The sequence below is a fragment of the Narcine bancroftii genome, chromosome 1 (genome assembly GCF_036971445.1).
Source record: "Narcine bancroftii isolate sNarBan1 chromosome 1, sNarBan1.hap1, whole genome shotgun sequence".
Taxonomy (NCBI): Eukaryota; Metazoa; Chordata; class Chondrichthyes; order Torpediniformes; family Narcinidae; genus Narcine; species Narcine bancroftii.
The window spans coordinates 46996910-47020794 of record NC_091469.1 but is presented as its reverse complement, the minus strand read 5'-3'; the positions used below and the strand labels follow the sequence as shown (position 1 = coordinate 47020794).

The 23885-nt window shown below is 37.2% G+C and overlaps 1 protein-coding gene across 4 annotated transcripts in view; it reads left to right on the top strand.

Moving 5' to 3' along the window:
• zcchc7 (zinc finger, CCHC domain containing 7) overlaps positions 1-15184 on the top strand; it is a 231281-nt gene extending 216097 nt beyond the window's left edge. For 3 of the 4 annotated variants that reach the window (XM_069925879.1, XM_069925899.1, XM_069925889.1), the window contains exons 7-10: positions 4785-4874; positions 12518-12613; positions 12912-13029; positions 14159-15184. In XM_069925879.1, the coding sequence (XP_069781980.1) occupies positions 4785-4874; positions 12518-12613; positions 12912-13029; positions 14159-14697 (843 nt within the window). In that variant the 3' untranslated portion in view covers positions 14698-15184. The remainder of the gene's footprint in view (positions 1-4784; positions 4875-12517; positions 12614-12911; positions 13030-14158) is intronic. The other variant, XM_069925905.1, reaches the window with a different exon arrangement.
• The last annotated feature ends 8701 nt before the right edge of the window (positions 15185-23885 follow it).

Here is a 23885-nt window from a genome sequence, read left to right as displayed (position 1 = left end):
GTTTGAAGGTGGTATTTTCTATAACAATGACAGGTATGCAGTTATGGTTATGCAATCAAATTAAACATGCATACAAGCCAAAAACACAATAATCCCATTTAAATGTGGCAACCATTGTTTATTCAGGTTTGTTCAGCTGCTAATATAAATTATACACTTGGGAATGTGCAGTGGTTAAGGGGTTGATTCATATTTGTTTGTTCTTGTTAATGTATTCAACACTTCTGTACGAATCAAAGCAACGAAAATAAAATTACTGCATATTAAATGTAGATCAAGATGACCATACGTTGGTTTGTACAGATTCAATAGCTAGTTAGCAATTGGCATAGCAAGAGTAGGAAAAAATAATTGTTTTATTTCCCCATATTTTAAACGTTGTGCTTTGTAATCACCTACACATGCAAATTACAGTTAAAAACAGTTTCTGGAGATTAGTGAAATGTATAGCAAAATTAACCCTTTAACTCGAAATACATTACTATTTAAAACTGAAAGTGTAGGGAATAAATAGCCGACTAGTGAGTATCAGCAATAAAAAACAAGTTATGGCATTTAGGATTATTTTGCTTAAATTTTATCACAGATATTATTGCATAACAGTACACATTTATTTTCCTGGTATGCTGTTTTGCAAGTTTCAATGAGAGTTTGGCCCTATGGAGTTATCTAGACTCATTTCTGGTGTTCAAATAAGGTGCTGCCCCTTTAATTTATTTTTTTAAAGTCATTCTGTAAATCATACTGACTAATTTTCAAGCTCCAGTATGTACTGTTTATTCGAGATTGCATTGACTTTAAACCAAGTAATTGTTGGCCCATATATCAGAGCAGCATTCTTGTACCAGTGCACCAATAGCAAATCAGTCTTCAAAATCCAGTTGCTTCTGAAATCATTTATTAAATAGTACTCCATTAAGAATTCTGTGTTTGCTCAAACTAGAGAATTTAAATTTTCTGTCTAAAGAATGACATGTGCACCCATGACATGCACAAAACAGAATTCTGTACAAAATGATTCTCCCCACCCCCACATGACATTATATGCCTGTTGTTAAAGGTACCTGCTTGCAATCATGAGTTTTTTTTAAGAGAACGCTTATCGAACTGAAGACAGTTTTGATATGAATAGCTCAAGGTCACCCAGGGAACTGCCCGACAAGTGCATTTACATAAAAAATTACTTGCAAAGATGGGTTGCCCAGACAGCCCGTGCATTTTGTCCCCTGGTTCTTTTGTCATGGAGATTCCAATGTGAGAGAAGGAGGGAGGCTAGTGTCGCAAGATAATGATTAACTGTTTTAATGACATTCATTCAATCCGTAGTAACTACTCATGCAGAAAAAGGGTTATGTAAAATGACATTAGGAGAAAATCATTTGTAATCGCATCGGGCTGCACTTTCAGGAGACATTAGGAGCAAATCCATGGCGTAGTTGGCTTACGCTTTATCTTCTGATATTTACTGAGTTTACTGGTGCATGAAAAGCTTTCACCAAGGATAGCAGATGGATGAATCGTTTATAGGTATGCTATCTACTGACTTATTACTTTTATATTTTGATAGTGTGGTAATCTGCAAGATATCAGTCTGCAAGTACAGATTATTTAAATGTTTGTTAAAATTATGACATGGAGGCATTTTCACCAATAGATCCCTTCTCCTTGTTCTATCTGTGCCTGTAGATAAATTCTGAAATGTATTGTTCTCCAATAACCAGCAAAAAAAAAATAATTGTATTAATATTTTGATATGCATGATTATGGACACATACATTTTGCTATTTTTGATGTACTTGATACATTCACATATATCCACTTCATGCTTTTTCTTCTTTAAAACTGGTAGTAATTTTAAAAGAATTATTTCAATTTATTTAGCACCAGCTGTGTTTTCAGGGCAAATCAAAATACTTTGTAGCAATGAAGACTAGTTATTGTTACGTTGTACTTGAGATAGGAGAGTGGGCTTTGATGTTCAGGAATCTCTCAGGGGTGAGACTTCATCATATGACGCTCTGATGAGAGTACAGTACTATCTACTCAGAATGCTGGCAAGATGCCTGTTACTTCACATTTTTACATGTTTCCTTGCAATATTGCAAGATAGAAGGAGTTTGTTTTCCACAGGATTCTACCATGAATTGTCCTGAAAGCTAACTTTTAAAAGTTTAATTGGTTTATGTAAAGTGGCAGAAATTTTATCTACCAAATATCAATTTATTATGTCACAATTTGAAATTTATTCCAGATATATGAATATACTCTTCTAGTTCCCTCTGCCTCAGGGCCTTAGTGATGAAACATGCCAAAACCATTAGAACTGTTTTGTTAGCAATTGTGTCTTTCAGAAATGAAGGTGCTTCACATTATTTATGTGGTTTATTTCTTCATCCAGTATCAGAATCAGGGTTATTGTCATGAACGCATGTCTTAATATTGGTTGTTTTACAGCTGCAGTATTATGCATTATAGGTACAAATATTGTTATAAATTACAGTTCCATAAATACACTATTTAATAAAAAGAAATAAATTAGCGCAAAAGAAGAGAAAAAAAAAGTGAGGTAGTGTCTGTGGTTCATTCAGAAATCTGATGTTGGAGGGGAAGAACTGGTTTTTGTACCATTAGATGTTTGTCTTCAGACTCCTGTACCTCATTCCTGATGGTAGCAGTGAGAAGAGGGCATGGTCTAGGTGATGAGCGTCCTTGATGATGGAGGGTGCTTTCTTAAGTTACCGCCTCTTGTAGATGTCCTTAATAATGTAAAGACTAATTCCCATGTTGGCACATGCTGAGATCACAGCCCTTTGTAGTCTTTTCCTGTCCTGAGCATAGGCACCTCCATACCAGACAGTGATGCAACCAGTCATGGTACACCTGTAGAAATTTGCAAGAGTCTTTGGTGACATGCAAGCCTCCTCAAACACCTAACGAAATATAGTCACTGGTGATCCTTTTTTTTCGGAATATTTTATTTTTGATTTTCACTGACTCATATAAATTCAAACATACAATACAATCTCTTCCAACACCAGTATAACATACAGAGCCCATTTTTATCCCCCACCCCATCCCCCCTTGCCCTGATAAACTAAGAATAAAGTCAAATAAATTATACAGATATGAAAACGACCCCTACAGAAACCTAGCAAAAAGCCTAGGAGAGAGAAAAAAAAAATCCAAGGTAACTGAATAAGGTAAGGAATAAAAAGAAAAAAATGTCTAACAGAGCACGTCACCTGCACCATGTCATATATCATTGATCCCAATAATTTCTCTGATGGGAAGAATTATACTGAAGTAGGATAGTTATATCTGCAGGCTCATATACTGCAGATAGGGTTGCCACACTCTAACGAATATATCATATTTCCTCCTTAAATTATATGCAGTTTTCTCCAGGAACTCTGCCTTTCCGTATTCCATCATGTAATATTTAGTTGGCGGTCAGAGTTTCACATGACCATGATACATTTCCTGGCTACCACCAAGGCGACCTTCATAAACTGAATTTGGTATCTAGACAGTATAAAACTCCTATCCATAATGTTTCCCAGACAGTACAATTCCGGATCTTGTGGAAAATCCACCTTTGTAATTATTTTCAGAATGTTCCCCTGGTGCTCCCAAAAGAATCTGACCTTTGTACACAGCCAGATTGAATGGATAAAAATTCCATCTCCACACCAAACCTAAAGCACGTTTATGAGATTTCTGATTTAGATTTATGAAATTTTCATGGTGTGGGGTAAAGTTGATGCAGGAAATTGTATGGCACCAACCTGCAACTGGCATTAATAACTGCTGTCATGCTGTCTCAACACATATCTGACCAGAACTGCTCATGGATTGTTGTGTCCAAGTCCATCTTCCCATCATTCCTTTGACCTGTGTAATGCCAACTTTGGGCTCTCACTTTGGAATACAAAATGCACCATAGTAATAAATTAACGCACATTTCCCCATTGAATTAGAATTTCTATGTCACTTCACATGAGCAGGATCATAAATGGTCTCATTTTGTACCTCAAAGAAGATCTTAGTTAGTTGCAAATAGCAGAAGAATGTTCTATTAGACAAATAGTATTTATTCCTCAATTGCTTGAATGACATGAGCTGCCCTCACTTGTAACAATCCTCAATACACCTGATCCCCTTTCTGGCACCAGGTGTCCAGGATCTGACTGTCCAGAATCATGGTATGAAGTTGTTCTGGGTCAAGGGCATTTTGGGAGATATCTCTACCTTTAATCCAATCCATTGATTTATTCTTTGCCATGTCTGAAGTATATGCTTAAGTATGGGGTTATCCACTTTCTTTGAAATTAATTTAGTGTCTCATTTATATATAAATTCCCCTGTTATCTTTTCACCTACCATATGTAGTGCAATTTGTGCTCAGGTGGGGGGACCCCCTCCTTCAAAAATGAGATGATAAATCTCACCTGGGGCACCCAGTAATATTTTGTGAAATCTGGCAATTTTAATCCCCCCAGTTTGTAATCCCAAAACAACTTTCCCATGGAGATTCTAGCCACTTTATTGTTACACAGAAACATTCTAACACACACATGTCAAACTCAGGCCCGCAGGCCAAATTTGGCCCGTGATATAATTATATTTGGCCCGCAAGATCATATCAAATATGAATTAGAGCTGGCCCGCTGGCCGCCACGCCAGTATAGCGCATGTACAGCTAATACTACAAATCCCAGAATGCTTTGCAAATGCGTTGGCGTCAGCCCGCTAATCACCCCACCTCCTCTCTTTACTTTCATTAGCATCTGCGACCTGTCGCCCAACTCACATGTAATAAACCCCTTACGAAAAAAGGCCAAACGAAAGACAGAAAACAGGACCTTTCAAGACAGGTGGGAGGCAAACTATATGTTCATCATTTTAAAAGACAAACCTCTTTGTCATTGAAGCAAGTTGTTATTTTTTTTGACTTGTTGGCTTGTGAAAGAAAGTACATTTAAAAGGAGCTTAAAGGCTATAGAGAAATATTATTAATTGAATATTTTATTTCTCATTTGTTAATGCTTCTTCTGGAAAGAGTTTAACCAAAACTATTATTAAACATTTATTTTAATAAGAAAAAGTTTAACATTACATATGTTGAAAGAAGAGAAAACATGCAGATGTTGTTGAAAATTTTCAGTAAATATTTAGTTTGGCCCACGACTTAGTCCAAGTTTTTAATTTTGGCCCTCTGTGAATTTGAGTTTGACACCCCTGTTCTAACACATCCGCTGAGCCTCTTAAAGGAACCCTAGGGTAATGGAATGGGTAACAACTGAAATAATTTTGTAGCCTTGGCATCATCTTCATTTTGACACAGTTAACTCTGCCCACCAAAGTTATGACAGAGTTTTCCATCTATCAAGGTCCTCTTCAATCTTCTGGAGCAAAGGGAGATAATTAAATTTGTACAAGTTTCTTAAATCTTTGTCTTTTTTTATCTCCAGATATTTAATGCCTTCTTGTGGCCATTTGAATGGACTTCCCTGCTGGTATTGTCTATAATCCCTCTTTGTCAGAAGCATGATCTCAATCTTGTCCAGATTTACCTTATACCCTGGGACCTTCCCATAATCCTCCAGTGTGGTCCTCAGCCTGACCAATGATTCCCCCCCCCCCCCCCCCCCCAACCCCGTGTCCGTCAAATACACTAACACATCATTATAAGAGAACAAATTGATTTTGTGTTCCACCTGGCCCACCTTGAACCCCTTTGCCTGGATTTTGCCGAATGGCCTCTGCCAGCAGCTCAATGCCAGTATGAACAGCATTGGGGACAGTGGGCGGCCTGTCTACTAGACCTACTCAATGGAAACACTGGAGACATTTGCCCATTTGTAATAATTTTAGCTTGGAGTTTATAATAGTATCCTGACCCAATTAATAAATCCAGCCCAAATTTTTCCAGCAACTTGAACAGCAAGTCCCACTCCAGTCTGTCGAAGGCCTTCTCTGCATCCAGAGCGACGGCCACACCTGGATCCACCCCTGACTGTGCCAGATGTATTATATTAAGCAATCTAGCTATGTTGTTTGCCGATTACCTCCTTACTACAAATCCAGCAAATATATCGGCAGACTATTGGCCAATGCTTTTGCTACAATTTTATAGTTTGCATTCAATAATGAGATGGGCCTTTAAGAGAAGGGACTCAATGGGTCCCTGTCTTTTTTTTGATCACTGTAATGTTTGCTGTTGAGAAAGACTCTGGGAGGGTATGCATTTCTGCTGCCTGATCCACCACCTTCATAAGGAGGGGCATTAAGAGATCCTTGAACTCTTTATAAAATTCCATGGGGAAACCATCTTCCCCTGTTGATTTGTTAGCCTGCAATGAGCCCAAGGTCTTTTCAATCTCATCTCTAGCGAAAGGGGCATTCAGCCCCTCTCGGTCTTCCTGATCTAAATTTGGTCATTCCAGTATCAGGAAGAAATGATCTATTTTAGTGGGACACTTCCCCCCCCCCCCCCCCCACCTCCACCAACTCTGATTTACATAGCTCTTTGGAGAACTTTCTAAATGTTTCATTTATTTCCTTTGGTTTATGTGAAATCTTGTCTTCCCTCATTTGAATTGCATTGATTGTTCTTGAGACCTCTTCTGCCCACACCTGCCAGGATAATACTTTATGGGCCCTCTGCCCCAGCTCATACTACTGCTGTCTAGATCTTAAAATAAACTTTTCTGTTTATATGTTTGCAATGCATTATATTTGACCTTTTTAATTAATCAAATTCCTGTATTTTACTTCTGAGCCCATTCTTTGATGGTCTCTTTCCCAATTGGGCTATTTTCTGTTTCAATTTGTTGATTTCCATGTGTCTCTTTTTAATATCTTTGGTATAACCAATTATTTGGCCCCTTTAATAAGCCTTCAATGTGCCCCATATCATCAGTAGAGGGATAGTTTGTCTCACAGAACAACTCTATCAGAGCTCTCACAAAGCTACAAAATTCCAGTTTTCCCAACAGCAACGGGTTCAAGCGCTATCTAAATGCTGTGGCCTTCTTATCTGGAATTATGTTGAATAGAGTCGTGGGTGAATGGTCCCGACAGCAAACGTGCCATGTACTTGGTCCTCACTATCCTACTTTCCAACTGGGCTGATGCCAAAAAGAAATAAATTTGAAGGAATCACGTTGTCTCGAGTAAAAGGAATAATCTCTTTCTATCAGACTCAACCTTCTCCAGACATCTATTAAATTCAACTCTTTCATAAAGGCCAGGGTGGACTTCATTGCCTTGGCTCTTGTTACTTTCTTTGCTGACTTGTCCACGCAAATTTTGAAGTACCCTCCAATGGAGAGATTGTTCCTCATTCCCCCCCACCCCCACCCCCAGCAGTTACGTTCAAGAATATATCTTGTGTAAATTGTTTGCCATCAAAATTCGGGGCGTAAATATTCACGAGTGCGCATGATTCGGAGTATATTTGACAACCGGGTCAGTGATCACACTCTGGACCACCACTAGAATATTGTTGCCTATCAGGATAGCCCCTCCCCTTCCCCTGGCCCTGGAACTGAAGGAGGACATTGCCACCTGGCTCATCCATCCCCCTCTGTAACTTTATATGCTTTTGCTTTGTAAGGTGGGTCTCCTGCAGAAACACTATGTCTACCTACAACCTTTTTTAGGTGTGCCAAAACTCTTTTTCTCTCTATTTGTCCATTAATCCTATTCATGTTAAAACTTACAAACTAAATTGAATTATCCATTACTCCAGAGCCCTTCCATTGTCTTCTCCCCCTTCCTTCTGTTCCTCTGGTACTCATCTTCCTTTCTGTTTATTTTTCATAGACATCTAGAATAGATGGCCATTCTCTAAACAAAACCTAAACGAACTAAAAATACTAGAACTAACAATTCAAAGAAGTTTTTAAAAAAAGTACCCCCAACTAATCCTTTCCCCTTCCCTTCTTTCCCCCCCCCCCCCCCCTAATCTACCCCTACCTTTTTTGGTGCCAATGCCTGAAATATTGGTACGAATTCCCCTCCCATTTTGGGGAGTGCCCAATACACACATTCACACTTACCCTAGTTTCTCCATCTTTTCTTTCAGCTCCCCATAATATTTCCTTCTTTTAACTTAGCCATTCTTCTTTAGACAGTAACACAATTAAACATAATGAAATATACCCCTCATAATCATACCATTTACAATCAATAATTCCACCAATTCCCCTTTTTCCTTCCCTTATTTATATTTAGACTTGAGAGGGTGATGGAGTTTCCACATAAACCAATGACTTCTGAGGGTCTGTTTAAATAAAAACAACTTTTTTCTCTCCTCTCACTCTAAGTATCTTCAACATTGCAGGGTGAAGGAGGGTAAACTTTTTTTCTAAGATTTTTTTTCACCTGGTCCAATTTCCTTCTCTGCCTTAAAAGCACTGCACTTATATCTGGGTAAAAACGACTCTCACTCCTCCATCTCCACTGGACTCCCCTCTCTCCTTCACTCCCCTCGCCGCAGCCTGTAAAACTCTCTCTTTGTCCTGATAGTGAAAAAAACCTAACCAGGACAGTTTGGAGTTGCTGATTTGGACCCGGGCGGGGCACAAGAGACCAGTGGACCAATTCTATCTCCAGATCATTTCCAATTTTCTCCCTCCCCAACACCTCAAGAATCTACTTTTTGAAGAACCCCACCAGATAGATCTCTTCCCTCCGTACTCTCCTTCACCCCCACGATTTTAATATTACTTCTTTTGCTGAAATTTTCAAGAGTGTCCATTTTCTCCCATATTTCTTTTTCCTTCCCCACATGTCCATTTCTCCTTCCCTTTTTACCAGCTTTTGTTCTACTCTTCTTATTCTTTCTTCTGTTACTTCCACCCTGTTGGTTAAATTATCTAGTCTCTCTTTGATGGCATTCTGCCCTGCCACTTATTTTTTTAATGTAATGTTCATCTGGTGGATAGCATCCATAATGTTCCTGGCAGAGGACACTGAGCACTCTGCCTCCCTTTTCCTTTGACTTTTTTTCCTCCCTGCCTTTATTTTTTTGTCCTTTCTTTCCTTCTTCTCCCCTTTTGACTCTTCCTCTTCTTCCTCTGGACTTCAGGCTTATGCTGCCCATGCCTCTTCCTGCTGTCCTTGACGTCCCAGCTCTTTTCTGGTCCTGCAGCCGGCCATTCCTGAACCCTTGCGTCCCCCTTTCCCTACCATATCTTAAGATTTTCCACCTCTTCTCTGCAGTGCGACTCAGCATTGTTGGTGATAAGGCCAACCAATGTTGTGTCATCTGCAAACTTGATGATACTGTTGGAGGTGGTTCAGGTGATGCAGAGATGGGTCAGTAGCGTGAACAGGAGAGGGCTGAGAACACAGCCCTGAGGTGCACCAGTGCGCAGTGTGATGGTGCTTGATGTTCTGTTACCAACCTGGACAGACTGTGGTCTTTCTATTATGAAGTCAAGAATCCAGTTACAGAGGTAGGTGTTAAATCCCAGTTGAGGACTGCTTCTCCATCAGCCTCTGGGGAATGACTGTATTAAATGCCAATGGAGTAAATGAACAGCAGTGTATGTGTATGATCCGTCATTCTCCAGGTGGGTCAGGACAGAGTGAAGGGGTGAGGCTATAGCATCATCTGTGGAACAGTTTCTTCTATAGGCAAATTGAAATGGGTCCTGCGTCTCTGGAAGGTGTGCTTTCATGCACTATATCTCGAAGCGCCTGATTCACGTCAGTGCCACAGGATGGTAGTAATTGAGGCCTCTTACTGTCACTCTCTTGGGTATCGGGTTAATGGTGGCTGTCTTGAACCCTGTGGGAACGATGGACTGCTGCAGTGAGATATTGAAGAGTTTCATGAAAACTTCCATCAATTGGTCTGCACAGTCCTTCAGCATCTGACCAGGTATGTTGTCTGGTCCCGCCACCTCTTGTGGGTTCACTTTGTATAGGGTTCTCCTCACCTCAGTTGCATCATGAGGTCACATATATTTCTTTGGTGTCCTCCTGTTCTTCTCAAGCCAAGCATAGAAGATATTAAGTCTGTCCAGAAGGGAGATGTCATTGTCCTTAACTCGTAAGGTTGACTGGTAATCCATTATAATCTTGATCACTTGCCACATGTGCCTCATGTCACTGGTGTCGCTCAGCTGTCTGTGGATCTTCTGTACATACCCCTGCTTTTCTTTCTGAATTGCATGGGAGAGTTCAGCCCTGGCTGATCTCAGTGCCATCCTGCCATCCTATCCCCTATCCTGAAGACAGCAACACAAACTCTGAGAAATGGCTGGACTTCTGCATCCAACCATTGTTTCTGGTTAACCCTGGATGTGAAGTATTTGATCTTAGTGACATCCTCAATGCACTTGTTGATGTAGCCAGTCACTGAGCTCATGTACTCCTTCCTCTATGTTTACATGACCATTGTAGTTGGTCGCCTACAACGTGTACATAATAAATGCAGTATTTACTTTGTTTCATTTTCTTCATAGCTTTTGGGATGAAATTATCCAGTTTTACACCTCCATGAGTGATATTGCTTGCTGATATCAGTCAATAGCTGAACCCAGTCTTCACCTGATGAATTAATTCCTACTTAATTTTAATGAATTCACTTAATTTTAAATACCTGAAATTATCTTTCTTCAGATCTCTGAATACAACCTGGCTCAAAATTTAAAACCTTTTTAATGCATCACTGTTCAACTGAATCAATCCTTTGCTACTCCACAGATAATTTATTATGAGGTGTTTTGCTCAAACTGAATGCATGTATCCAGAGTAATCTGACCAATTCTTTATGCTATTGAAGCAACTCCTTAGATTGCTTTGCTTCCTAACAAAGTAATTCGCTCTTTCGAAGATGTAGCTATGTTGTTCATCCAGTTCATGAATACAGATGGTGAAAAGCTAAAACTATGAGACTGATTCCTGGGAAACATCAGTTTTCAACTCTTCCCAATTGGAGAATGTGTTCTTTATTCCTGATATCTTCTTTCCACCTTGTAATTAATCATTGTGGTGACTTTTCACAAGATGTTCTCCTGTTGTCAAATTGTTGACTAATTTTATTTTTGCACTCAGGCTTTGATGTTCTTATGTAACAAATAACATTTTACATTATTACCACATTTTTTTTTGCTATCTGCTTCCTTACTACATTACTGCTATCAAGTGTTCTGTTGATTGTTACTTTGCTCACTGCTTACCTGTTTTTATCCCCACCTCTTTCTCTCCCCAGCCTTTAGACTCTCATTATCTTTCTTCCACCTACTATTTGGCCTCTTTCCTCTGGACTTCTGCTCCACTCTGCAAGTAATCACTACATCACCCTTTTCACCATCCCTGAAAACCAGTCCCTCCCTCATTCTCTGTTCTCTATATGTTTCATTTTGAGCAATATTCCTTCAGCAAAGGTCAGGCTGAGCTGCAGGGCAGCTATTGGAGATGGTCAACAGTCACACCAATCTGCTCCCTATAATACTTCTCTCCCTTCTCTGATAATATAGATCCTAAAGGTTAAGATTTGACAGCCCAGTGGGTTTGTGTATATGTGTGTGTGAGAGAGAATATCTTCATGCTGAGCCAGGTCTCATTGTCCCTTGCTGGTGGATTAAGACCTTCCTCTCAAGTGATCATGTTGATTGGTGTGTCATAGCTATCTTCTTACCCCAATTTTCCTTTTAATAAACAATCACTGCTCAATGTGAAATTCAGCACCCTCAAGCACCCCCAGTAGTAACTGCCCTAAAAACACTGCTTTGCTATCTCATCTAAGAGTGTGAATATTTTGACATTGTCTACTGCAGCCATTCTCAGGCACCCCCCCACAGAACAGCACAGCACATAAGTAAAAGCTTTGTTTTCTTTTCACCTCATATAACAGGGAGGGGGCCCCATAAGCTGGCGGTGGGGGCGGGGGAGAATAAGTGAAAAAGGTTGAGAATGGATGGTCTAGTGGGTTCAAATGTGAATAAATATTCATGCCCTTGTAAGGTCATTCTGCTATAATTGAGGAGGAGAATGCTCAAATTTTTGCTGGCCATAGAAGAGGAGCAAGATAACTGGAAGACAGCAAATATGGTTCCTTTATTCAAGAAGGCCAATGTGTAATTGTAGGGAAGTTGTTGAGTAAAGCATTTGAGAGACTGGAATTAAATTTAAAATTTAATCTGCAAATGGAGAGTCAGGAATTGATCAGCAATGGTTAGCATAGCATTGTGTGTTAAAAAGAAGGTCCTGTATGACTAAATTAGCATAAATTAGAGATTTAATACATTATAATTTGGGAGCACACCCAAAACTGGATGAAAGGTAAATGAATGCACAGAGCACATCCTGTTTCACTCTGGAAGAGTCTATGTGTCTCAAAGTAGGGTTAGGGTTATCCAGAACCCACAGATCTGGAGTTGAAATGAACCATCCTCAATCCCAAGGGAGTGACCAAGCAGAAAACAAAAAAGAAAAGCATGATAAGTGTTTGTGAATGATTCTGAAGCTTGTTTGTAAATTGCTGCTTTTTATATTGTAGACCAGCCAGGGACCAATAGTAAGTGAATCTTTCCGGCATGCTGCGAAGCGATCTATATATTGCTACAACTGTGGAAAACAAGGACATTATGGCCATGTAAGTGTCAATCATTGACCTAGATATTATTTTTTATGCTCTACATGCAATGTAATTATGCCTTGTAATTATAACACTCCTAATGACTGTAAAATTTTGGCAAAAATCAAAGTAAAAAAAATTCAGAATGTATTCATTGTGATATTGCTAAATGCATCAAAGTGTCAACTACTAGTTGCTTCAAAAGTGGGTGGGGAGATAACAGGGCAAATATGTGCAAACTAGCAAGAATCTTGGATTGAAGAATGCATCACATGATTTCCTCTATGCTAAAAAACTGTGTTTTGGTCATTTGTAGGAATGTATAAGAAAATCGATGAACAAGTACATCTTTCCTGCGTCCCCACTTGTGCACCACTACGATACTGAGCAGGACATAAAGAAACGAGAACAGCGGATACAGAGGAAAATGAAAGGCAAGTCCTTTTTAATGTTGGAGATATAACTGGCATCAACCTGTGAAAAGAAACTGGGCATTTATAACGGTTTGACGTTTAATGTGACTTGTATGTTAGATTTCTGGAACACAAGGAATGGATTGAAACCCCAATCACCAAAGCCTGAGAAGAACCTACTCAAGCCATGGTCACTGGACTAAAAACAATCAGCTCATGGGTGGCACCAACAGAGCCCACTGAGACCAGAATAAACATTGATTAAAGTTATTTTGACATTCTGCATTGGATATTTACATTAACCTGCTATTTACAGCATTTAGAAAGAGACGTCAGTTTTCTGTAAGCTCCTATATGGTGGGGGGGGGGAATGCTTCCACAATTCATTTCTGAATGACTTTACTTTGGTTTTAAGATTGTGTACGTATAGTGCCTGTGAATATTGTTAGATTAAATAGGATCCATGGAATTCATTTTAAACATAATTCGATTGATCCTTGTGTTTCTAAATTTAAGGGAATTCAAATTAAGTTTATGCTGCCTTACTACTGGGACCGACCGATATGACATTAGCCCACAAGTAGTTTAACAAACCTGATATTCAAATGGCCTTGGTATCTGATCGCACTATGGTGAATTAGAGTGCCTGGTGCATTTCACTGGATAGTACTCTCGTCGCAAATGCAGAACCTATTCCAGACATTGGAGGGCAAAGATCTAGGCTCGCATTCCTGTGCCAGAATCTTCTGAATTAGCTCAAAGACCAAGGTTCATTGCTTTCCACTATTTTGGTGAGTTATCTCTGCTGCCTTGATCAGTATTTTAATCTGAGTCAGCATCACTGAAAGAGATCATCTGTTCTTTCTGGGAGTATGTATATTGGCCATAAGGGGTCATGGATATTTTATGAGAGATCTGAAAGGCACTGCCATTCACTCTTTCAAATTTGATAGTGAGTTCAGTCATACTTCAAATCAGTGGGCTGGTTCCAGGAAATTTTGTTGTTCTTGATGCTTCAGTAAAGATCCCTAAAAAAAAAGAGTCTGACTGCAATGCTACATTTCATGATTCACCCATTATGATCACTGGATGAATGTAAAGTGGTGGAAGTTAAGTTTCTCAAGTGTTAATTTAACTGTATCTCCTCCAGAACTTCAAGATCCCAGGCTTCTTGAAACCAGCTTTCAAACTAAGAAAAGGTGTAGGGAATTTGCAAGCAAGGATCTACGCTCCAAGAAAGCAAAGAAAAAACAGAAGAGAGAATTGCTGAAGAAAAGGTACAAGGAACAAGGGCAAGGAGAGATCACCCGAAAGAATTGGATGACAAAAAACAAAACAAACTCTCATCATCGTCCTTCCCACTTTCTGAAAAGGTTCAATGAAAGGGCAGAAGAAGATTTTCCACGAGAATTTGCATCAACGTCAAAATCAACTAATGTGTTTCACCACCGAAACCATCAGAGCCTGCTGTTTGTGCACGGTAATCCTCCACAGGCTCAAATGAAGAAAAGGGGGAGCAAGAAAAGGAAAAAGAAAAATGACATGGAAGCTACTAAAGACCAGATAAAGAAAAGGAAGAAAAAGTTTATGAAAACAAAAGTATCTGTCATAGAAGGCACAGCATCTCCCTTCCAAAATAATGATTTAATAATCAAACAGAAAAAAAAGCACAAGAAGTTCTTAAATTAAATTGCATGAATTTGCAGACATCAAAATAGAAAAGAGTTGCATTTGTTTCTGGCGACTATAAATGCAATTGATGTAAAAAATCATTGGTACTAATTTAATATGATGTGCCATTCAATGAATCATACAGGATTCTGCATAACATCAAAACAGTGGGTAATACCAATAAGAAACTGTCTGTAAATATGGGGATGAATAAGTTGACTGTGAGTCACGGTGGACTGCTTTTACACATTCTGAGAAGAAAAAAGCACCAAAACTACACATATAAATAAATAGTCTTTAAACAAAGGCTCAAATTATTGTATAGGAAAGAAGTATTGTTATTTTTCAGTAAATTACTAGTTTCAGGTAATAAAGATTTGATAAATATTCACCTCAATTACATGTTGTGAAGTTATATTCCCTAGATTGTTCTTTTAGTTACAACCTGTAAAATGACTTATTGCTTGTCCTGTCACTTTACAAATTATTAAATATTTCTGCATTCCTTGTGTAATAAATTTCTTGTTGTGGAATTTTCATCTTCATCTTCAGCAAAAGATTTGTCTTTCCTTTTAATCCTAAAATAACATCATGGTCTTTCTTCCTTTGCCTCCGGATTCTTTGAATCTTAAGAATGTGGAAATTGAATTTTCGGAAAATGAGTGACATGAAATGACTGACATCTTGTTCCAAATAATCTTTAGGAAGCTTTTCATCGCATTCTCTCACCACCTATTCTATTACTTGTCCTAGCCAAATTTAGGTTGAGACAAGTTCTTTACAGTTTTGAAATCATTTCTGAACCAGATGTGAACTTATCCTCTACTGAGATCTTCCTTTAAATACAACTCTGAACAGTTTTCTGATTAATCCCTGTATTCATCTCTACTTGTGGTTTATTATGCTGCTTTCAAGCTTAATGCATTGCAGAAATTGAAATTTGAAGCTTTAAGAGAGAAGCATTGGTTACCAACTTGCCCTTACCTTCTGCTCAGTGACCTTATTCACAAACAAAAATATTCTGCATTCATCCAATAACTCCTTGGCTTGATGTAATTCGAAATATTTGAACATGTATTGTAGACCAAAAGATCATAAATTTTGAAGGTAAATTCTTTGACATTAATTGGGGATTTCCATCAGGCTTTTCCCTTGTGGCTGGTTGGTAGGATTCAGCTTTATTAAAATGAACAGCTGGCTTTTAAATATGAACATCAAGAAACAAATGCTGGAATTTTTGAAGTAAAAACAAAGTGCTGAAAATACTTAGTCCATCAAACAGAAAGTTATTGACTGACCTGAAATGTTAATTGGCCTTTCATTAGAACTGGAAAGGTGGGAAAAAAAGTTAGTTGCAAATTGCAAAGAGAGGAGGAATGGATAGAACATCAGGAAGGTGGGTTGTGTTGTCCAACTGACTCAGTCAATTCAGTCAATTCAATAGATGAATGAGGCCAATTAGGGAATAAAACACAAAGGCACATGTTAAAATAATGAGAAGAGAACTGTAAATAAAAAATAATGAGAGCATGCAAGAAAGGCACTGCAATAAACTTAGATGACTTTGTTCTTAATATTGATTGGACAAATAAATTGTTAAAGGATGTTGTGAAACCAAGTTCAAGTTCATAAAATGGATTTGGGGTAGTTTCTTAGATTACATTGTAGAACCAACCAAGAAGAAAGTGATTTTGGTTCCACCAGCTCACATGTGATAGAAAGGACTCTCTGGTAATGAATGAACATGATACATTTTGCACTGTTAAACTCAATATGAAATTCTTCGTCCAATACCAGTGTTTTGAGCAGAAATGGTAAAGTGGATTGGGAAAACAAGTTAAACAGTAAGATACACAGTGGCAGGCATTTTTGGAGTTATTTGAAAATCCTCATCAAAGACCCATCATTGAGAAATGAAGACTCAATGAGAATCCATGGCTAAATAAGGAAATTCAGAATAGGATCTAAGTGAAAATAACATGAAATGTTGTGGCAGTTAGTGGCAGATCAGAAGAGTGGGAAATGTTTGAAATCAGCAAAAGGCTTAAATGATTATTTGAATAAGCTAACAAAACGTGTTAAAGAAAACATGTGAGATTGGACAAGAATTTATAGAAAGAAAAGAGTAGGTAGCTAAATTTTGGTCCTTTTGGTCATGAGAATCCAAATTCATAATGGAAAGTAAACAAGTGAACAAATACTTGAATAACAATTTTGCTGCCCAAAATTGCACCCCATAATATAAAATCTAAAGGGAAAGGAAGAGAACTCTAAGAATAATTACCAAGCAAACTAATGTTGACAAGATGATGGCATCTATCCATTGGTGTTTAAAGCAGGGGTGCATAAAAAGTGGATACACTTGTGACTGTCTCTAGATTCTAGAAAAGTTCCAGCATATTGTAAAATTGCAAATATGCCCCAATTCAGGAAAGTGGCAATATTGAAAGCAAGCTATAGGTCAACTTGGTAATATCTACAATTAGGACTTGTCTAAACTCGTACATTTTCTTTAACATGTCAGTTTATTCTAATAATCAATTTAAGGCTTTTTTTCCCCCTCTGATCATCCTTTGGTGGTTTCAAATATTTCCCAGTCTCTGATCTGCCACATTGCATAATACTGTATTATCACTTGGATCCCATCCTAAATTTCCTTAATGCTGGACTACATTATTAAGATCATCTCTGGACATTTAAACATCATAATGCAAGTAAACAGAGTCACATGGTTACAAAGGAGATGATGTCCACAAATGTATTAGAGTTTTTTGATGATGTAATAAGAAGGATGATTAAAGGAAAGCAGTAAATATAGTGTACTTGCCTTTCCAAAAACTATTTGATAAGTGCCAATTAAAAGATTACTGCTCAAGGAAATAGCTCATTGCATTAGAATATACATTAGCTTTGGGAGAAAGAAATGGCAAACTATCAGGGAAAAATAGGTCATGTTCAAGTTGGCAAACTGTAATTAATTGTATGCCACGGAGATAAAAACCAGGACCTCAGGTATTTAAAATATTAACTGCTTTGGGAGGCAAATTAACAGAGGACACTAAGATGGATTTTAAAAAAATGACACATTGAGAGGAAGATGCAAGGAATCAACAAATAAATTTAGAGGCATTAACTGGATGGGTAAAATTAGGCAGACGAAGTATAATTTGAGTAAATGTGAGGTTATCTAGTGGAAGAACAGAAAACCCTGCTACAAGATGTGCTACAGAAAGATCTAGTGTTCTGTACATGAAACAGTTGGTAGTAAAGACACAACGCTGGAGAAATTCAGTAGGTCAAACCGTGTACTTTATGTAGCAAAGATGAAGTTACATAACTAAACTCCTAAAATACACAGTTTGACCTGCTGACTTTCTCAAGCATTGTGTTTTTACTTCAATCACTGCATCCACAGGAAGAGTCACGTGATGGAGTAGTGGCCGGTAGGGGAACTCCAGCCCTCTCCAGAAAAGTAAAAAAAAAGATAGAGAAAAAACAAAGGCACAAACATAAAAACCATAACAAAGTGAAAGTAAAAGTGTGGAGAAAATGGCAGCGAAGAAAGAAAAATCAAAAACAATGGGAAGAAAAGAAGGAAGGATGTCGGAAGTGGAAGTTGAAGGCCTTACCGGTACGAGGAGGCCCGCCGTGGAGAGAGAAGCCCGCTCCCTGAGGTCAGTCGAAGCCCCGAACTCGGGACTACAAAAGTGGCTCACGGAGCCAAACAAAAGTGCGCAACCGCGCATGCGCAAGACAAAAATAACACTGACGGGAGGGGGGACCAGCTGAGGAGTAGATCTCCACAGCTGAAACAGACAACTACAACACAACAGCAAGAGGAAAACATAGAAAATAACGAGAACAAGAAGGAAGAGAATAAAAATAAGAAATCAAAGAAACAACCCCAAGACACTTTTATTAAAAATAAGAAGACCAAAAATACCCAACAAAATAAAACAAACAACCCAACAAGAAAACCAGAAGAGACAGAGGTAAAGGACACAGATCCTGGAGTGGACTCAGAAGAAGAGGAGGAAAAACACAGAGAAATGGAAGATGAAGGGAAGGGCAAGTACATGGATATATTTTTTTTAAAGAATATATGGAAACAGTAAAAGAATGGTAGTCACAGGAATTCAGTGAAATAAAAAGAAGAATAAAAAGTACAGAAGAAAAAGTGAATAGATTAGAGATGATCATGATAGATATAGGAAAAAGAATAGACAAGGTGGAAGAACGAGAAACAGCCATAGAAATGGAAGTAGATGACTTAAAAAAGAAACTAGAAGAATCTGATAAAAAAAGTTAAAGAGACATAGGAGCTGTTAGCTCAGAAGATAGATATAATGGAAAATTATAATAGAAGAAACAATATAAAGATAGTGAGCCTTAAGGAAGATGAAGAAGGCAAAAATATGAAAGAATTTATAAAAGAATGGATCCCCAGGGTCCTAGGGAGACCAGAATTACAGGAAGAAATGGAAATAGAAAGGGCACACAGAACATTAGCCCCTAAACCACAACCATAACAAAAAACCAAGATCCATTCTAGTAAAATTCTTAAGATATACAACAAGAGAAAATATATTGGAGAAGGCAATGAATAAAATAAGAGAAGACAAAAAACCACTGGAATACAAGGGTCAAAAAATGTTTTTCTATCCAGACATAAGTTTTGAACTCCTGAAGAAGAGGAAGGAGTTCAATGCAGCAAAAACGACCCTATGAAAAAAAGGTTATAAATTTATGTTAAAATACCCAGCGGTACTTAAAATAGTTATTCCGGGGCAGCAAAGCAAACTATTCTTGGATCCGGAAGAAGCACGAAAATTTGCAGAACAACTACAAACAGACAGAGAGATGAAGAGATGTAACAAGAACAAAATGACAACAAACTATATGCATGTGTGTATGTATGTATATATATATGTATGTATATGTGTGTATGTATATATATATATATATATATAAAATAGAGTATAGGTAAGAACTAAGAAGGGAAGTAAGGAAGTAAGGAGGGAATTAAGAAAGTGACCTTTGTTATATATGAAGATTAAAATCTTTTCTGGGGGGGGGGGTGGGTGGGGGGGAATAACAGTCACTGCGAAATCAGTTGACGCTTGCGAGTGGATTCGCAAATCCAAATGGAGAGGGGAGATGTGGTTGCCCGACAAGGGACAAAGGGCAACTCAGAAAGGGGAGGGACTATTGGGTTTAAAGGAATCTTAGATATGAGAATAGTGGAAATATTTTATGTTTTAGAAATGTTGTCTTATAATGTGTTCAAAAAAAGAAAGCAGAAATGGATAAGAAAGGAAGGTGGTGTTGAGGAAACAGAAAGGAAAGTTAAACAAAGTATGAAATGACTATGTTGAACTATATGACTTTAAATATTAATGGAATACATAACCAAATCAAAAGGAAGAAACTGTTACATTTACTGAAAAAAGGAAAAAATTGATAAAGCATTCGTACAAGAAACACATCTAACTGAAGTGGAACACAAGAAATTAAAGAGAGATTGGATAGGACATGTAACAGCAGCATCATATAATTCAAAAGCCAGAGGAGTAGCTATATTAATCAATAAAAATGTACCAATCAAAATAGAAGAGGAAATAATAGATCCAGCAGGGAGATATGTAATGATAAAATGTCAGATATATTCAGAATTTTGGAATTTACTTAATGTATATTCACCTAATGAAGATCAAAAATTTATGCAAGATAGCTTTTTGAAGATAGCAGATACGCAAGGGAACATACTAATAGGGGATTTCAACCTTAATTTGGACTCAAACATGGATAAAACTGGGGAAAAAAAACTAACAGAAAGAACAAAGTAACTAAATTTATAATTAAATCGATGCTAGAAATGCAACTTTTGGATATATGGAGGAGACAACACCCAAAAGAAAAGGAATATTCATATTATTCGGGTAGACATAAAACATACTCAAGGATAGACCTATTCCTGTTATCAGCCCACATTCAAGGGAGAGTTAGGAAAACGAATATAAAGCTAGACTATTATCGGACCACTCACCCCTGTTATTGGCAACAGAGCCAGAGGACATCCCACCAAGAATGTATAGATGGAGATTAAACTCCATGCTACTTAAAAGACAGGACTTTAGAGAATTCATTGAACGACAAATTAAAATGTACTTTGAAATAAATATGGAATCAGTGAAAGATAAGTTTATACTATGGGACGCAATGAAAGCGTTCATCAGAGGACAAATGTAACTAAGATGAAGAAGGACTACAATCGGGAAACAGAATAGTTGGAAAGGGAAATAACAAATATAGAAAAAGAATTAGCAATAAAGGAAGATACAACTAAAAGAAGAGAATTGGCAGATAAAAAAAATAAAATATGAAACACTACAAACATATAAGGTGGAGTAGAACATAATGAAGACAAAAGAGAAATATTATGAGCTAGGAGAAAAAACGCACAAAATTCTAGCATGGCAGCTTAAGACAGAACAAACTAAAAGAATGGTATTGGCATTAAGGAAAAAGGACAAACAAATTAGATATAATCCAACGGAGATCAATGAAAACTTCAGGGAATTCTACGAGCAACTATATCAAACTGAAAACGAAGGGAAAGGACAAAATAGATGAATTTCTAACTAAAATTGAACTACCGAAATTACAAACAGAGGAGCAAAATAAATTAATAAAACCATTTGAAATAGAAGAATTACAGGAGATATTAAAAAAACTACCGAACAATAAAACACCAGGAGAGGATGGATTCCCAATAGAATTCTATAAAACATTTAAAGACTTATTAATTCCTCCCCTCCTGGAAGTAATCAACCAGATTGATAAAACACAAAGCATACCAGATTCATGCAAAACAGCAATAATTACAGTAATACCAAAGACAGGGGAAGATCCACTTGCACCAGCATCATATAGACCAATATCTCTACTTAACACAGATTATAAGATAATAGCTAAACTATTAGCAAACAGATTGGCCGACTATGTACCAAAAATAGTAAATCTAGACCAAACTGGATTTATTAAAAAAAGACGAACAACAGACAATATAAATTTATTAACTTAATTCATGCAGTAGAAGGAAATAAAACTCCAACAGTAGCGTTTGCTTTAGACGCAGAGAAGGCCTTTGACAGAGTAGAATGGAATTATTTATTCAAAGTACTACAAAAATTCAGCCTACCAGAGAAATATATTAATTGGATTAAAGCATTATATAAGGGGCCATTGGCGAAAGTGACAGTAAATGGATATATATCAAAACAATTTAACTTAAGCAGATCAACAAGGCAGACTATCTCCCTCACTGTTAGCGTTAGCTATAGAACCACTAGCAGAATTGATAAGAACAGAAAATAAAATAAGAGAGATAAAAATAAAAGAGAAGGAATATAAAATCAGTCTATTTGCAGATGACGTTATAATATACTTAACAGAACCAGAAATATCAATAAAAGAATTACATAGGAAATTGAAGGAATATGGAGAATTATCGGGGTACAAGATCAACGCAAATAAAAGTGAAGCAATGCCAATGAATAATGCGGATTTCACAAAGTTTAAGAAAGAATCGCCATTTAGATGGCAAACACAAGCAATGCGATACCTAGGTATACAACTAAATAAAAACCTCGGCCATCTATATAAACTCAATTACCATCCATTAATGAAAAAATTACAAGACGACTTAAAGCATTGGAAAGACTTATCACTAACACTGATATGAAGGATAAACTGTATTAAAATGAATATTTTCCCAAGGATACAATACCTATTTCAGTCATTCCCAATACACCTAACAGAGAAATTCTTCAAGGAGTTAAAGTAAATAATAAGGAAATTCTTATGGAAAGGGGGGAAACCGAGGATAGCACTAGATAAATTAACAGAATGGTACAAACAAGGAGGCTTACAACTACCAAACTTTAAGAATTATTATAGAGCTGCACAATTAGATACCTATCAGATTTTTATCAAACAAGGGAAAAACCAGATTGGACCAGATTAGAACTAGATAAAATAGGGGAGAAGATACCTGAACATATACTATATAAATGGGATGAAAAATTGGTGCAACGTAAGAATTCACCGGTATTGCATTATCTGCTCAACATTTGGAAGAAGATTCATGTAGAAAGGAATAAAACAAATTACCAACTACCAAAACTAATATTGACGCAAAATCACCTAATTCCTTTCACAATAGATAACCTTTCCTTTAGAGAATGAGAGAGAAAAAGGATCAAAAGAATAGAAAATTGTTTTTCGGGAAATAAATTATTATCCTTTGAACAAATGAAGGACAAACATAATATAACTCATGATACAATGTTTGCATACTACCAACTGAAAAGCTACTTGAAGGACAAATTGGGAAACAGTCTGAGGTTACCAGAAGGAAGCAATTTTGAATATGTGATTACAGACACAATGATAATTTAAAAATTTGGAACAAACATGTACATCAAACTGCAAGAAAAGGAGAACGAGGAAGCAAACAGTAAACCTAAACAAAAATGGGAACAAGATCTAAACATAAAGATAAAGAATGAAACATGGGAGAAGCTATGCTCTGGAACTATGAGAAATACAATAAACACGAGGCTACGCATGATACAATATAACTGGATACACAGGCTATACATCACACCTCAAAAGTTAAATAAATGGGACCCAACAGTATCAGACAGATGTTTTCGCTGTAAAAAGGAAACGGGAACAACAATTCATGCAATTTGGACATGTGAGAAAGTGGAAAAAATTTGGGAAGATCTAAATCAGATATTAAATAAAATCACAAAAAGCAATATACCAAAAAACCCAGAGATCTTCCTCCTAAGTAATATAAGAAGCAAAGAATTTGGACTCGATTTGGATGGAGCACAAAAAAGATTTGTTATTATAGCCCTAGCTGTAGCAAAAAAATGTATCATGTCAATCTGGAAATTAGAAGACAACTTGAGAATACAACAATGGTATATAGAAATGAATAAATGTATTCCATTAGAAAAAATAACATATAAATTAAGAAATAACATTACAATATTTGAACAAATATGGGAGCCATACATGAAACATAATAGAGAAATCCTACCATGGACTTCAACCACCTAAAATGACAGAAGGAGAAGATAACGAAAAGAATTGACTTAGTAAAATTTCTTGTTTATTTTTATTAAGTGACAACA